Source organism: Monodon monoceros, unplaced genomic scaffold (genome assembly GCF_005190385.1).
Source record: "Monodon monoceros isolate NGI ecotype Baffin Bay Population unplaced genomic scaffold, NGI_Narwhal_1 Super_Scaffold_5, whole genome shotgun sequence".
Lineage (NCBI taxonomy): Eukaryota > Metazoa > Chordata > Mammalia > Artiodactyla > Monodontidae > Monodon > Monodon monoceros.
Window position 1 is genome coordinate 55,250,666 of NW_021703782.1, and position 15,433 is coordinate 55,266,098.

Sequence of the window (15,433 nt, forward strand, 5' to 3'; positions counted from 1 at the left end):
GTTTCACAGGGTATTGATGAGATCCCCTATGCTGAGCCAAATTAAGAAATCTATTAAGAGTAGTTGAGAATGTGAGAAATTCTACCAACCCTAAGGCAGTGGTTTACAACCATGTAGTCACGATTTGGTTTTGTAATATGTTGTTTAAAACAGACATTTTTTTTTTCAGTTTTTAAAAATAAATTAGAAGTGATTCAAGGACAGCACCATAATAAATCTACCTATACATATTTTTCTGAAAGGGAGAGGAAGATTTCAGTTAAGAACTGCCCTACTGGAGATTATACATAACCCATGGACTAGCTTACCTATGCTTGTTCCAATAGCGATGATGTATTAGGAATAGGGGAGTGCTTTGCTTATCCAGCAAATTGGTAGCCGGGCATGGAAATGGATGGGATTAGTGAAAATTTGAAGCAAAAATTTGAAGCTATTTCAATTGAAAATTCCTTCCTTTGTGTGAAAGTGGGGAAGATTATGAACAAAGTTGAAAACTGCTGTGCCAGATTGCCAGATTTTGCCTTCTTTTCTCTGTGAAGATAACAGGGCTATAAAGGGCCCTGTTTTTTTACCCCAGTGTCTTTACTCCAAAGTCTTAATATAATCAACTCACAAAGGTACTTATGTTTGCTTCAGTTTCGAAACATTCTAACTAAAGGGGTCTGGCTTAGTGACTAATTTATCTTCCTCAAATCCAGTTGTATGGTTTTGGTTTAAAGGCCATTTCTATAAATTTAGTTGGAAATTCATAGTGTCCCTTAAGACTCTGGAAAAGGACCACTGACTTGCTTTTTTGTAAATGTTTATTTTGCACTGCCCATAAAATAGAAAGTTCTTATAGTATAAAATTAATAAGGCCCTAACTGCTTACGTTTTATTTGGTGCATCTGCAATTATGAGAAATAAAATGATACGACCGTCATGCTTTGATGTCCTTCTTCAGTTCATAGATAATCTTACATTATAGAACTGTAGTTCTGTTGCTGTTGTCATTGGGAATATCGTAGTTAGTGAAATTATATGATACAAAATGGCTTAAATATCAACTCAATCTTTTTTTTTTTTTTTCTCCTCTTCTACTTTGGCTTTTCTTTATTGTTTTGCTGACTTTCTTTGTGGTGTTGTTTTGGTTTTTGGTTTGTTTGGTTTTTGCTCATTTCATGTTCTCTTTAACTATTCATTGAATTTTTTTACATCTTACAGGACTTCACTGAGACTGTACATTTTCAATATTAATGAAAGATGTTAACCTAAATAGTGACTTGAATTGTGTAACCTAGATAGAAATCAGAATAAATGTCACAATGTAGTGTGCATCTGCTTTTTGCTATGCCTTATTGATTCATTCCAATGAACCATGCATTAAAAAAAATTAGCCAGTTTTAATGATAACAACATAGAACATATTTACTTTTAACTTCTCAATTAGGAATGAAGGTGGCAGCATAACACACATATACTCTTTGGAATTATATTGTACACACCTCTTCAGTTGCTTATTTCTTCAGTTTTTTTAATCTAAGGAGGGCACCATTGCCTTTATCAGGCTACAAATGTCTCTTCATTTCTTTTTATTTTGTTTCCCTCCTCCCCAACCTTCTTAATCTCAATCAGTGGGAATTTGATGATACTACTGAACATGTGAGTAATTTTTGGCTGCTTTTTCAAAAACAGATTATAAATGGTTGTTGTTTCTTATACCCATCTTTCATTTATTTGTACTGTGTCATCACAATTTGCTTGGATGCATGAACTAACAAATTATATTTTAAATTACTTCCACTATGTGGTATACTTTTCATTTTGGTTTTTGTTTTGTGAAATTGCTGTGATGCTATTGATTGCATAAGAAATATCATGAGTTTGTGTTGTTTTGGTGGCTGCTACTAACTCTGCCTTGTGACACAGTTAGAGGAGGCATGCTTTAAGTGGAGGTATCACAGACGAGAGATGTTAAATAAGTTTGTTCTGGGCTGCTCATAAATCCTGCTCCAGAGTTACATATTCAGTGCATAACATGACCTAGATATGGCACTAATTAACTCTATCTAGAAATGGCAATTCTCTGTTGTACCCATACAAATTTGAGTGAAATTGCATGAGTCATGCCAAGAGGCAGAAAGTATCTTACTGAGTGAAGAATTTTTTTTTTTAATATTTTAGTGAATGGACTGTGCTTTTATTGAGAGTTTATTATGTGTAAGGTACTGTGGAGGACACAAGACGTGACACCTGCCTTCTAAGTGCTTACAGTCCAGGTGCCTAGGAAGGTTATAAAGTTCAAGAAAAGTTCCATAAAATACAACAAAAGCGATGACCTCAAGCAATGTATCATTAATTAATATATGAATGGCAATATCAGTAAGAGCTGTGAGTTCAGAGACAGTGGACCAGGATGGTAGAAGTCCTGAAACTTATTTGAGAACTTAACTGATGAATAGGGATTGAAGAAGTAAAAGTGTCTGTCTGTGTATGTTGGTGAGTTGGAGGTAGGAATGTACTTTTAAAGGTCAGCGCAGCAGAAGCAGTCAGTCAAGAGTGTGATAATAGGTGACAGTGAGCTTGGCAATTTGACAGGACTGAAGGATTCAAGTTAGTAAGTTATCAAGTTAGTAAGTTAACTAAATACTACTAAGAGATTAAATTTTAATATAATGTTAGAAAAACCTAAAGTGTCAAGCTAAAGAGCTGGTCTTTAACTCTTCAGTCCTGGAGAGATATAAAAAATTATTAAAAGGAGCAAAAAGATAATGGCTGGTGGGAGGTATCCTTTTGTTTAGTAAATTTTTTTTTTGCCGAAACACAGGGCTCTTGTAGGGATCCTTGGTAAATATGATGGCCAAGCTATCACTCCTCATGAAATTGACAGTGTAGCAGTGTTTTATAAACTTCTTTGACGATGACCCATAGTAAGAAACGCATTATATGCCATGACCAATTCATGCATATGTTTAAAATAAAGGTTTTACAAAACAATACCTTACCTTTAAATATATGCAAAATTTAATATTCAAGTATATTTCATTTGTTTAAAAAACACTGGTCTTGAATGGCTGAATTGATTTCATGACCTACTAAATGGGTCATTACCTGACGTTTAAAAATCAATAACTTAATGGATAGATTAGAGGGGGAAAAAAATACAGTAGACAGGGAAACAGAGTTCTTTTCCTAAGTCGTGAAGTAATAAAAAATTTTTAAAAAGTTGAGCATCAGAAATGAAAAAGGGACAGTTATGATCAATGTTTTAAAGGAAGAATGGACAAAAACATACTAACTAGCTAAGAGTTTGAAGAAGAAAAAGGGACCAAAGATCACTCATAAGTTTTGAAGATGCTCCACCATTCATTAAAATATGGAAGTAAGAAGGGGAGTCTGCTTCCGGGAATGACGTTTAAGCTTTAGTTAAGTTGAAGTGGAGGTAACACTTGATAGTCAAGGGAAAACGTCCAGCAAATATTTACAATGTATTGGGCTGGCCAAAAAGTTCACTCGGGTTTTTCTGTAAAATCTTAACGGAAAAACCTGAACAGACATTTTGGCCAACCCAATACATGCCCTTGGAGCCCTGGGGGAAAGTCAGGGCTAGAGATGAATTTAGGATATAGGCAGAAAAAATTCTTTAAGTTTTAGAGATGGATCCAGTTTTTTTTTTTTTTTAGGACTAGAGAGAAATGCAGCAGATGAGTGACTGTGACAGAACATCCGGGAATGCCAGCTTTTCACAAGCAGGGCCAGGAAGAAGTCAAGAAGGGGCAGATGGGCTAGGAGAACAAAAACAGAGTGAGGAGCTGTGGCCCTGATATCAGTCACACTACCCCAGACAGAGGGTGTGGAAACCACTGAGTAAACAAGTATGCCCACAGCTTAAAGAAAATGTAAACCAAGAGGTGATGTGATCCAGGCAGAGAGAGGTGTGTCCAGCTGAGATTAGACCATGACAGAGGGCTCGAACCTTTTGAGTGGCACTACTTACATTATCCTATCACAACCTGTATGAGAGGAAGGACGTGTGTGGTTAACCCCAATTTTATGAATGAGAAATTTATAGAAGGCTCAGGGTACATAAATTGCTTGCCGCACGATTTGGTGATAGAACCAGGCCTCGCTTCTTCTTCCTCCTAGCCTGGCCTGCTTTCATCAGTAATTCTGTGATATCAGGGGGACCTTGGAAACAATAATGTTGGCATTCACCCATCATAATTTTGGGAATCGCCAGTGTACCATCATTTTAAATGCCGCTCTCCAGTGGTTCACTTGGTTTTTATATTCTCTGTAATGTTAGTGAAACCATTCCTGAAAATAAAATCTCTCTCCCAGATTTAGTCTATTCATCTCACAGCGTAGTATTTCCAGTGGCTCTTCAGGATAGTATCTGATATTCTTGAATTTCCACACTGGTGATATTCCTACACTTTCGAGAAAAGCATATTGTCGAAAGCTGTCATCCCTGGGATCAGAGTCAACCAGTGAGTTCTATGGTGCCCATTACAGCCTTGCACAGAAAAATCCCACTGTTTTTCACACAATCTAATCCATTCACTAAACTCTCACTTGCGTTGTCTTTAGATGCTAAAGACAATGACGTTCTATATTTTCTTAAATTTATCTGTATTCAATTTGAAAACATAGCTGTGCTAAAAATCTGAAAGGTTTTTTTTTTTTTTTTGCTGTGCGTGCACTCTATCTAAAGAGTCATGTAACTTCCAATGTAGAAGAACAGTTCTGTGATTATCTTCTCTTCTAGCCACCACAGCTTTGGGTCCTTACTAAGAGAAAACTAAGAGTTTTGATAAATAGTTTGTGATATTCAACATTTTCTACATTGTCGGAATTAACTGAACACATATTCGCGATGTAGTAGAACAAGTCCTGTTAATGTGGTTTTATGGCCGGGCCTCCAAATCATTAGAAAATTCTCCTTAGTTTATAATGATTTTAGTCCATAGCCTGTAGAACTAACCAATAATATACTCTTTGAGTCCTAAGAAACTTCTCTGGCTCTCTGGCTATCCAGGGCCAACAGGTCAGCCATTTGGTAAAATATTTACATGGTGATAATACATACTGTTGGGCATCAGCCCCGTCAACAGTCTGCGGGCCAGGCTACCGTGCAGGCACATGGAAAGCAGCTGGCATATCACAGCAGCTAGAGTATGGATTGCTCACTACAAGCCACACGTTGTTTTAAGCGTTTACCCAGTATAGCTCATTTCATCTTTTAGTAGCCCTAGGTGGCCCTAACATTCCAACTTTCACATGGGAAACTGAGGCACCGACGGGTTAAACTCGCTTGCCCTGAATCACCAAACTAGTAAATAAGGAAAGCCATGTTTCAATTCAAGAATTCAGGAGGTCTGACTCCAGGTTTTGCGGTTTTGACTACTACCCCTTAGAGCTGCCTCTTAGGATGGCTGAAGACCCCACTTCAGTGTCGGCATGAAGACAGGTCATCCATAGCGTGAGCTCTAGGCATGAAACTTCCAGTGCTTGGCATGGCTGCAGAGAATGTTTACGCATGCGCAGAAGGAAGGTGGCTGCCTTGATTGTTCCTCCAGGGCGTTTGCAGTGTACGTTCTGAATCAATGTTACTCTCTTGTGTCATTTCAGGACATGATTATTTCTGGGCTACAGCCTGAAACTTCCTACTCCCTGACTGTCACAGCCTACACCACCAAAGGAGATGGAGCTCGCAGCAAACCCAAACTGGTGTCCACCACTGGGGCAGGTAACTGCATCTGTGCATATGTGTATCTTGAATATGCTCCCGACAACAATAAGGGTAATTTTCCAAATGGTACAGGTGGTTTTGGTCAGAGGGAAAAATGTACAATGGTCAACTTTAGTGATTTTTGATACATAGTTCAGAGGGTAAAAATAACTGAATAACCATGCTTTACCCAGATTATTCAATCACTCATTCAGCAAATATTATTTGAGCACCTACTATGTATCGGGCGCTATTTCCAGTACTTTGATAGAACAATCAACAAAACAAAAAGACTGACCTCCTGAAATTTATTTTCTGACTAACATAATTAACTAGTGAATAAATGAGTTTTATAATAATAAAATGCCAGGAAGTGATAAATTATCAAAATAAAGGTGTGTGGGCATTAAGGATGGGGCAGTCCCTAAGGACTGTTTTAGAAAGAGTGATGGGAGATCTCTTTGGGGCAGGATATTTGAGCTGAGACTTGAAAGACATGAAGGAGCAAGTCCCACGAGGGTCTGGAAGGCAGAGCATCTAGGGAGGGAAATCACGTGACAGCTTCACCCCACCCCACCCCCAGCAGCAAACCTTGTTAGAAGAGCTGCCGTCTTGAACTGGGTTGATGACTTAAAGGTGTTTTTTTTGTCATTTTCTCCTCCTCACCCCTTGCTGTGGGGATTCTAAAGAGGACAAATTGCACCAAAGATGGAAAACAGAAAAGAGAATGAAGAAAAGCAAAAAGACTAATACCAGATTGCTCCTTTCTGAAGAAAAAGCTTCTTAATGCTGTTTAGTCTCACTTTGGTTGGCCACATTAGGAAAACAGCATGTTGGAAGACCTGACATTGTAAAACCAATAAATTAAGAGATAATTACAGAAGGAATCTTCTTCAGTCCCTTTATGTAGAAATCTCCTGTGGAACATTTAAGCTATGATTTGATTTATTCCTCCTGAATCACTTCTTGCCCAACTTTTTAGGAACACACCTCGATGTAAAGGCATAAAGCAAGGAACAGCTGTGAGGCTGAGGACCCTCCTGGGTGCTGTGCTCACGGCCAAATTTGTCTAAGTGTCATAAGATTTGCCTCGCTTATATCCCGCCACCTGGAATTGCCTCAAGCAGCAGGATTACAGATGGCAAAACTCCTTCAAGGCAAAATCTTCTGGGCCTTTTTTTAAAAAATACCATTGTATCAAGTTTATCCAGTACCCTGCATAGGAGATACAGTGCATGTTCAGTGGGGACATGCTGACTGTCTAGCTATGGAATCAGCCTCTATTGGAATGTAGACAACCGAGGATAAACCCCTGAAATTGAACCCCAAAATGAAGAAAATACATTTCCTTCACCCATATTTATAACTGTGTCTTAATAAGCCTGAAATGTCTTACATGAAGCATCAAACTCCTGTTGCCCATAAGATGGGGAGGTCCTATAATGAGGACAAAAAAGTAGAGGATTTATCACCAAGGGATGCGAATCCTAGAACAAGGAATGATATTGCCTATTTTAATGTCACTAAGATTAGCTCATCACTTTTTAGTCACCATACAGAACATTATTTAGAATTGTGGATCTTATATACAGAATTATTTTGCAATACACAATTTTGCATTCACAATTTCAGATCTTTCTTAATCAGTGGAGACTTGGGTATTGAGGAAATGCTTATAATTTAGATGTCTGCACATTTATTTTCTTGAGACCTCCCTACTGATCCTGGGTGGGAGATAGGAGAATCCAGATGTATAATCCTTCTAAGAGAAAAGCTCTAGTTTCCTTTGCTGCCAACCTATAGTAAAAAACCATTCTAAAGTCATTATTGAACAGATTAATTTGCTTTGTTTTATATAGTATTACAGAAATCCCTTGTATTTATATAACTATGAAGAATTACTGAGTTTATCTCACAGATGTGAGCTCCTAATAACCCCAATTATAAGGGCATTTAGTTATAGCTTCCATGGAGAATTCAGGAATTCTCGTGAAATTTTATTTTAATAGTAAAATTCCTGGTTTTAGGATATGTTTCTGTATAATACATTGTTTCTAGAATCTGTGAACAATCATATCTTTGAAATAAAAACACAGGCCATAACTTAAGCAATCCATGTAGGATTCATGTAACCTGAGGGATGCTTTTGAATAAAATGTTGGCTTTTATGTTTCAATGATTATGACATTTTTGTAGTTTCTTTGTTAATACTCCCATTGCTCTGTATCATGATAATTGGTCTACTGCCTGAAATCTTGTGGTTTTAGGCATATTCTTTGGTTTGAAATTTTCTCTATATTTTTACATGAATTTCACTACTGTACTGAGGAGCTATGTTTAAGGATGAGAGAAAAGATGACAATGACAGAGAGAATTTGGAAGTAATAGGCTTAGGTTCAGTCATTTATGATGGTTGCTACTTAGGTGCTAAGTTAAATTGAAGCTAAGTTTAGAGCCATTGGGACTGAGTGCCTTGGTTGATCTCCAATGATTGCTCTTACTAAGAAGAAGTAAAGGGCAGCACATGTGTACCATTTCTGAAGTCATGAGAGATTTTTAAGAGGAAGAATACAGTAAGGAGATAAGAATAATCAAAAGGGAGAAGAGATTATATGTCATGACATAAGTTAGAGTTAGCTTATTTACTGTGCAGCTGGGCCTTCTTCCAATAAGTTCACTAACACACTGCTAAAAGTGACCTCCAACTCCCAGAGTAAGTATTTAAGACTCTTTCCTTTTGCCAATCCTCTAGCTCCTAGGCTGGAGCAAGCAGACCCACTGACCCTGCCACTGCATGGCCTTTAAAAGTGGTCCACACAATATCCCTAAGGCATTAGAACCTTGGACCCAACTCCACATGCAGCACCATCTACTGGTCCTCTTCATTTCTCCACCTGGAGTATGCACTGATCAGAGGACAAGGACCCTGCATTATCCATCTTTTATTTTCCCACCCAAATGCCTACATGCCATTATATAAGTCCTTACATTAAAGTGAGTAGTTGGTAAATGTTTCATACATAGAATTTCTGGAAGCCAGAGATGCAGTGGGTTTCATTGCCAATACGTGCAGTTTTGGAGAATTCTTTTTAACCATTCATGCAGTGTTGTAGAACTCTCCTCATTCCTTTTCCCGTTTTTCTACTTGTTATTCCCTGGATGAAATACCACAACTGTCCATAAAACCCTTACCATAGCTTATTTAAACTGCATCTACTATTCACACGTTTGGGGAGATTTTAGGTGTTCCCTTCATGTGGCTAACCTCTCCTGAGGCAATGCTGGGAGTTCTTCCTCTAGCTGCCTCAGCTTTCATTTCTTCCTTGACTCCTTCACTAGTGCATCTTGTTGCTTCCAGGCCAACTGTCTCATAGTTTTCAGGCTCAGTGAAACTTCTGCCAGGGAAAGGAGTGACTGTCTTGGCAGTGGAGAGCAGACTGAGGTGCTTCTGGCACAGCAGTGGGAACCAGTAGATCAGAACTGACGCTCTTACTTCTAGAGCATTGCTTTGATTTCATGGTACCAAACCCACAGTGTTTATATCCCAGAACAAGAAAGGGCATGCCAGCATCAAAAACAAAAGGCATTAGTGCAACCTAGGCTTTGACTATCACAGAAGAATAGATGTACATTTTCATAAGGCCATGAGATCTTTTTTTCTTAGAATTTATGAGTTTGTTAAATTTCTCCAAATTTGTACCGTAGCAATATTATGAAGTGAAACACCAGATAATAAAAAATACTCATATATGGCTGACAAATATTATTACAATCCAACCTATATTCGTGGTTGCAGGAAATTTTAAATTGTTTTCTTTATCCTCCCTTTACATGCATCTTATAGAAACAAGGTGCACAGTGTGTTTACTATGATGCAGTTCTTCATAACCAGAATTTTGAAAACTTTCGATAAATATTTTTAATAAAATATATTGTCCCTGGAAAATGTGGAGACCTAATTGTTATGTTTTTCCCCAAAAGTTTCAACCAGGTTTTGTTTATTGAAGGATGTATTTTCTGCTGAAAGGCCCATTTTTTTTCTCAGCAGAGTCTCAAATGTTTAATTCTTGACGTAATTGATATTTTAATGGGCAAATCATGTAAATACTATACACACATAGAGAGAAATTAAGGATACTTGCCAATATCTATTTTAAATGAAAATAATTTTAAATATATTTAAAATAAAAATAAATGGAATAATTCAAGCACTCACCAACTTATGAACGGGTTTGTTCTGAGAGTTTCGTAGTTGGTTAGTAAGATATCGGATACACCTTTCCATGAGAAACAGTGAGTCTACAGTTTTTGGTTTGGGTTGGTTTGGTTTCTGGGTCAACCTTCAACACGTGTACATAATTACCATTAAAAACTTCAGGAACTATTTTCCCACACATGATGAACCCACTTACTATGAACGTATCCAACATGTGAAACAAAACTATTATATTACTTCATTGGTTAAGGATAGAAATATCACAAAGAACTTGTTCTTGGACAAAGCACACCACTTCTGGGGTCTGAAATATATAGTGAGCAGGTTAACCAAGTAATTTTTGAAGTTAATATTCTGTATATTATCTCAACATCTTTCTAGTTTGTTCTTAACTTATATCTACATACCTATGATACTATTTTTCATTGCCTGTGTATTTTTCATTGCCATTAGTGTAAGCTTTCCTCCCTTTTGACCATATTTTCTCCCCTTTCTATTAACTTATTTTTAGTTCTGGTAATACTCTTTTCCCATCCCTCATCTTTGGACTATTTCCAAAGAAACTCCTGGCTCTGTGTTGTTTACCACTGTCCTTGTCTGTGGATTCCGGGAATAATTACTATTTGTTAAAAAAAAAAAAAAAAAAAAATACGGTTGTAATAACACATTGAGTATATTAGACCTATTCACATATCTAACTTATTTAACTTGAAAAGAAATTATGTACTTAGCCCCTGACCACAAAAACCTTAATATTCTGATTATTAATAATTATTATTATTAATGAAATGTAAAACACTGTTCTAAGACTTTTACATGCATTTCCTCATTTAATATTCATAACAACAATATGGTGTAGGTCTTAATATAATTCCTGTTTTACTAGATGCAAAACTTGATGAGAATGACTGGTGTGGATGGTATAAACAAAAAGTGCAAATTAGATCCACAGTAAGAGCAACATTATTTTACATTACCTTTTTTTTTTTTTTTTTTTAACTTATAATCAACATACTAGTTAAGTTGTTTGGGCCATGGATTCAGACAGACCTGTGTTTGTCTCATAGCATCCTCACTTAGTACGCATCTAACTTTGCACAGTTTTCTATCTCTCTGTTTCATTTTTTTATTATACAAAGTGAAGATAATAACTAAGCAGGGCACATAGGAGTGAAGGATGTAAATCACGTGAGATACTACGTGTAATGTTCTTAGTACAGTGTCTGGTACATTGCATGTGCCCAGTAATTAAATATATTTTAATTATTATTCTTATTAGCTGTACCTAATTGGCTAATCCTTACCGAGCTTCATTTCTCTGCGGCATGAACCCTCTATGTGTTGGAAAGATTCGAAATGTGAAGATGTTTAAAAAAATCTCCTTAAATTATCATTTCAATAATAATTCCTATTTTCTGTCCATTATCAAATTCTAATATCTCACCCTACCTTAAAAGAGTATGAGAAGGCGCGTGTTTCCACAAAGGTATATAGACCGAGCCTTGGCTTTTTTTTATAAGTAAAGGCATGGGAATGCCCATGGAGTGGCATTCCCGTTCATCAGTGATTGAAATGCAAGCACCCATGTAGGGTGGTCTCACCACTCCCTCCTGTGTGCTCCAGTTCCAGGGAAACCCCGGCTTGTGATTAACCACACTCAGATGAATACTGCTCTCGTTCAGTGGCACCCCCCTGTGGACACATTTGGACCCCTCCAGGGCTACCGTCTAAAATTTGGCCGGAAGGATATGGAGCCACTCACTACTCTTGAGTTCTCTGAAAAAGAAGATCACTTCACAGCGACAGACATCCACAAAGGAGCATCGTACATCTTCAGGCTCTCAGCCAGAAACAAAGTGGGCTTTGGGGAGGAGATGGTGAAGGAGATTTCTGTTCCAGAAGAAGTCCCAACTGGATTCCCTCAAAACCTCCACTCAGATGGCAGCACGTCAACCTCTGTCCAGATATCTTGGCAGCCACCTGTCCTGGCAGAGAGAAATGGCATTATCACCAAGTATACCCTTCTGTATAGGGATATCAATATCCCTCTTCTTCCAATGGAGCAGCTTATTGTTCCAGCTGACACCACTCTGACACTCAGTGGCTTAAAACCAGATACCACATATGATGTAAAAGTACGTGCTCACACGAGCAAAGGCCCTGGGCCATATAGTCCCAGTGTCCAGTTCAGGACACTGCCTGTGGATCAAGGTAGGATTTGTCTGCTTACGGCCTTTCTCCCTTAAAGGAATGTCGGTCTTTGGAAATCAGTATTTTGAAGCTATAAATAGCTGATCGGCCCATTCATATTAATAGGTTCAGCAAAAGCAAAAAGGTAAAGTATGTAAAACTTAATATGTTTTGGATGCCTTAGATTTCAGTTAGAGAATGCCAAGCAAGTCTGGCTGACAGCACCCCAATGTTCTCAGGTAAGGAAAACACAGTATAGTTGACTGAATGGGAGAGAAAGGAGAGATCTTTATGAGAATGAGGTATTAAAATGAATGCTCTTAACAGGTAGGCAAATCACACTTCTCTGTCCGATCAAAGTAGATGGCATCTAGCTTAAGCCCTCCGGTCCATGGAAAAGGACAAGTCATATGTTTTTAGGAGTAGTTTAAATACACTGTTTTTCCTTTTCCAGCAGTGTTTGCAAAAAATTTTCATGTCAAAGCAGTAATGAAGACTTCAGTGCTACTGTCTTGGGAGATTCCAGAGAATTATAATTCTGCCATGCCTTTCAAAGTAAGTTGTTTTCTAATGTGTAAGAAGATATCACTGGTAAAAGTGGAGGGGGCAGGTCACTTGGGTAAGTTACTTACAAAGCATACAGACTGCTTTGAGTCAGACACACATACTTGTTATTCTCTCTGTGGCTTTCACATAACAGACTGAGTCTGGCTCTTTGGCAGTGTGACCTTTCCCCTCTCAAGAGGAGGCAGGAGCTCAAACCTAGGGCCGGCATTCTTTGTGGGTCACCTAGCACTTCCAAGTTGAACTTTTTACATCTAAGCTAGTGCTTTTGTTTTTTCATCAGGAAATGAAATTTACATGGTTTCTACCTGTTTGTAATGCAGTATCCTGGGATTTAAGTAATTTGTTAATTGGCCTGAATTCTTTGAATATTTTAAACTTTAGTTTCCCATGGAGAGATATTGGCACATGTTAGCAAGAAGTACAAGTCTGTGAAAGAAAGAATAAAGAAACATTTTTGAAAGTAAAAATATATTTGGGAACAAGAATGGAAGTGTTTGGAAAAAAGTGGTGTGGATGATGCATTGAAACCTAGAGCATTTCTGCGAACATTCCCTTAAGATCACAGACAACTGACGGGCCACATACTGTTAAGATATTGTACATTTCTTTGTGTATTTTTGATAGACTTAGAAACATTGTATCATTACACAATAAGAAACAACAGAAAATTGATGCCATCTCTAGAATTTATGAGCACTTACGGGCTTAGGAAATGCCCCAAATTAGAAATGACCCATATGTATTTTCCATAAGCAAGTACCATATTAGTTAGAAAATATTCCTTGCCTGACTGATAACCAAATCTCTTTGATTGGTTGTATCTCTCTAGATTCTTTACGATGATGGGAAAATGGTAGAAGAAGTGGATGGCCGAGCTACCCAGAAGTTAATTGTCAACCTGAAGCCTGAGAAGTCATATTCATTTGTGCTGACAAATCGTGGCAACAGTGCTGGGGGCCTGCAGCACAGGGTAACTGCAAAGACTGCACCAGATGTTCTACGTACCAAGCCTGCCTTCATTGGGAAGACCAACTTGGATGGCATGATTACCGTGCAACTGCCCGAAGTACCTGCAAATGAGAATATAAAGTAAGTTGATCGAAGGTTAGGGCTGAAGGATAGAAATACATGTAAGCAAGAAAAAAAAAAGGTTAAATCTCAGGAATATGTGGTTATAAAAGACTATATTGCTGTATGTAGAGTGAGAGTCTTCTGCACAGGCTCACAGTTTTGTTATTCAAGTTCTGTTGCATTGTGTTCTAGAGTTCATTGTGACACAGATTCTCATCACTTTAACATTAATGAGAGTGTTTCTTTACGTTCCAGAAATGGTATAATTTAGGAGAGATAGACAAATAGAACATGAACCTTACCATAAAGAAGTTTACATCGTGGTGTATAGAATAATGTGAATAGTCGAATAACTGATATTTGGCGAGTGTTACTGTAATGGTGAGGACTTCTTAGAAAATACTACAATGCTAAAAGAAACTTTAGGAAATTGGATACAAAAAAAACAGTATAAGACACTGCTGTTTTACATGTGTGCTGAAAGTTGGGAGAAATTTCAACAAGTTAAAGTTCAGAATGACATTAGAAGAAACATGAAAGCTAGAAAATGTAATTTTTTCTGGTTTGGATGGAGCACAGTGTAGAGGCCAATGGGCCTGAAGTGGAAATTAAATCCAGTCAATTAAGTAGTTTCTTGGTTGTATATAGCTAGTTGATGGTAGCCAGTAGAAGAAAAAAAGTGTTTTCACCAAAGTATGTTAAGTATGAGTACCGTGGTAGACCCTGGAGAACAAGAAAAGAGGATATGGTCCCTGTCTTCGAAGAGTTTACCACAAAGTGAGGAATACAGAGAAAGAGACAGATGCAAATATGTGCTAGCGATAGAATCATACTCTATCTGAAGAGTAGCTAATCCAGAATGAAATGGATCAAGAAAGTTTCTGAATTTAATCTTGAAGGACCGATAAGAGGCATACAAAAAAATCAGGGAGGAAATCGTACGCAAAGGCTCATTAGTAAAGGAAGCAAGTGATTCTGTAAGGCATGTGCTCAGAGAGCCAGGGCAATAGTAGTGAGAGGCAGGTATACAAGAGGGAAGTTGTGCTCAGAAGTTGGAACTGTATCCTATAGATAGTGACAGTCCATTAAAGGACTTTATGCAGGAGAGTGGCATGATATCATCTGTGTAATACCTAAGTTTCCTTCCTTGCCATTTTAGGAAATATTTATTGTGTGTCTGCTGCATGTTAGGAACCGTGCTCCCGGCTTGGGATAAGACTAAACCCTTTGTCATTTCTTCTATCCCACATGATCAAGTTTGGATGAAACTTGCTATGAAAGGTTTGAAGGTCAAGCAGAGGCGTTTCTACATAGTTCATGGATGGTTGGAGCCTTTACATTTAGTAGCAATCTGGTGACATAATGTAGGAAAGTTCTTAGGGAAGATGGCTCCTGAAGGCGTGTCGGAAGGATTGGAGCACCACAGAGAAAAGTTTTGGGCAGTCATTGTGCAGTTAGTTGACTCTAGGCAAGTAACAAGATTCTGAAGTGAGGTGGTGATGGTGGAAATGGGATGCAGAGTCAGACAGAGAAGTAGGAATTGGCAGCTGTCTTAATGGAGGGAACGAGGCAGAGGAAAGTGTCATAGATGACTCTGAGGTCTGAGATTGGATGACAAAATAAATGATGCTGCCATTCATCCTGAAGGATGAAAGATCAGGAGGAAATTAATGAGTTTA

General features: G+C 37.9%; 1 protein-coding gene across 10 annotated transcripts in view; it reads left to right on the forward strand.

Moving 5' to 3' along the window:
* The window catches only part of PTPRD (protein tyrosine phosphatase receptor type D), a 2,000,866-nt gene that overhangs the window by 1,827,110 nt on the left and 158,323 nt on the right, over positions 1 to 15,433 (forward strand). For 5 of the 10 annotated variants that reach the window (XM_029201877.1, XM_029201881.1, XM_029201884.1 and 2 more), the window contains 5 exons: positions 1,615 to 1,641; positions 5,611 to 5,728; positions 11,550 to 12,137; positions 12,571 to 12,671; positions 13,513 to 13,772. In XM_029201877.1, the coding sequence (XP_029057710.1) occupies positions 1,615 to 1,641; positions 5,611 to 5,728; positions 11,550 to 12,137; positions 12,571 to 12,671; positions 13,513 to 13,772 (1,094 nt within the window). The remainder of the gene's footprint in view (positions 1 to 1,614; positions 1,642 to 5,610; positions 5,729 to 11,549; positions 12,138 to 12,570; positions 12,672 to 13,512; positions 13,773 to 15,433) is intronic. The other 5 variants (XM_029201880.1, XM_029201886.1, XM_029201883.1 and 2 more) reach the window with 3 other exon arrangements.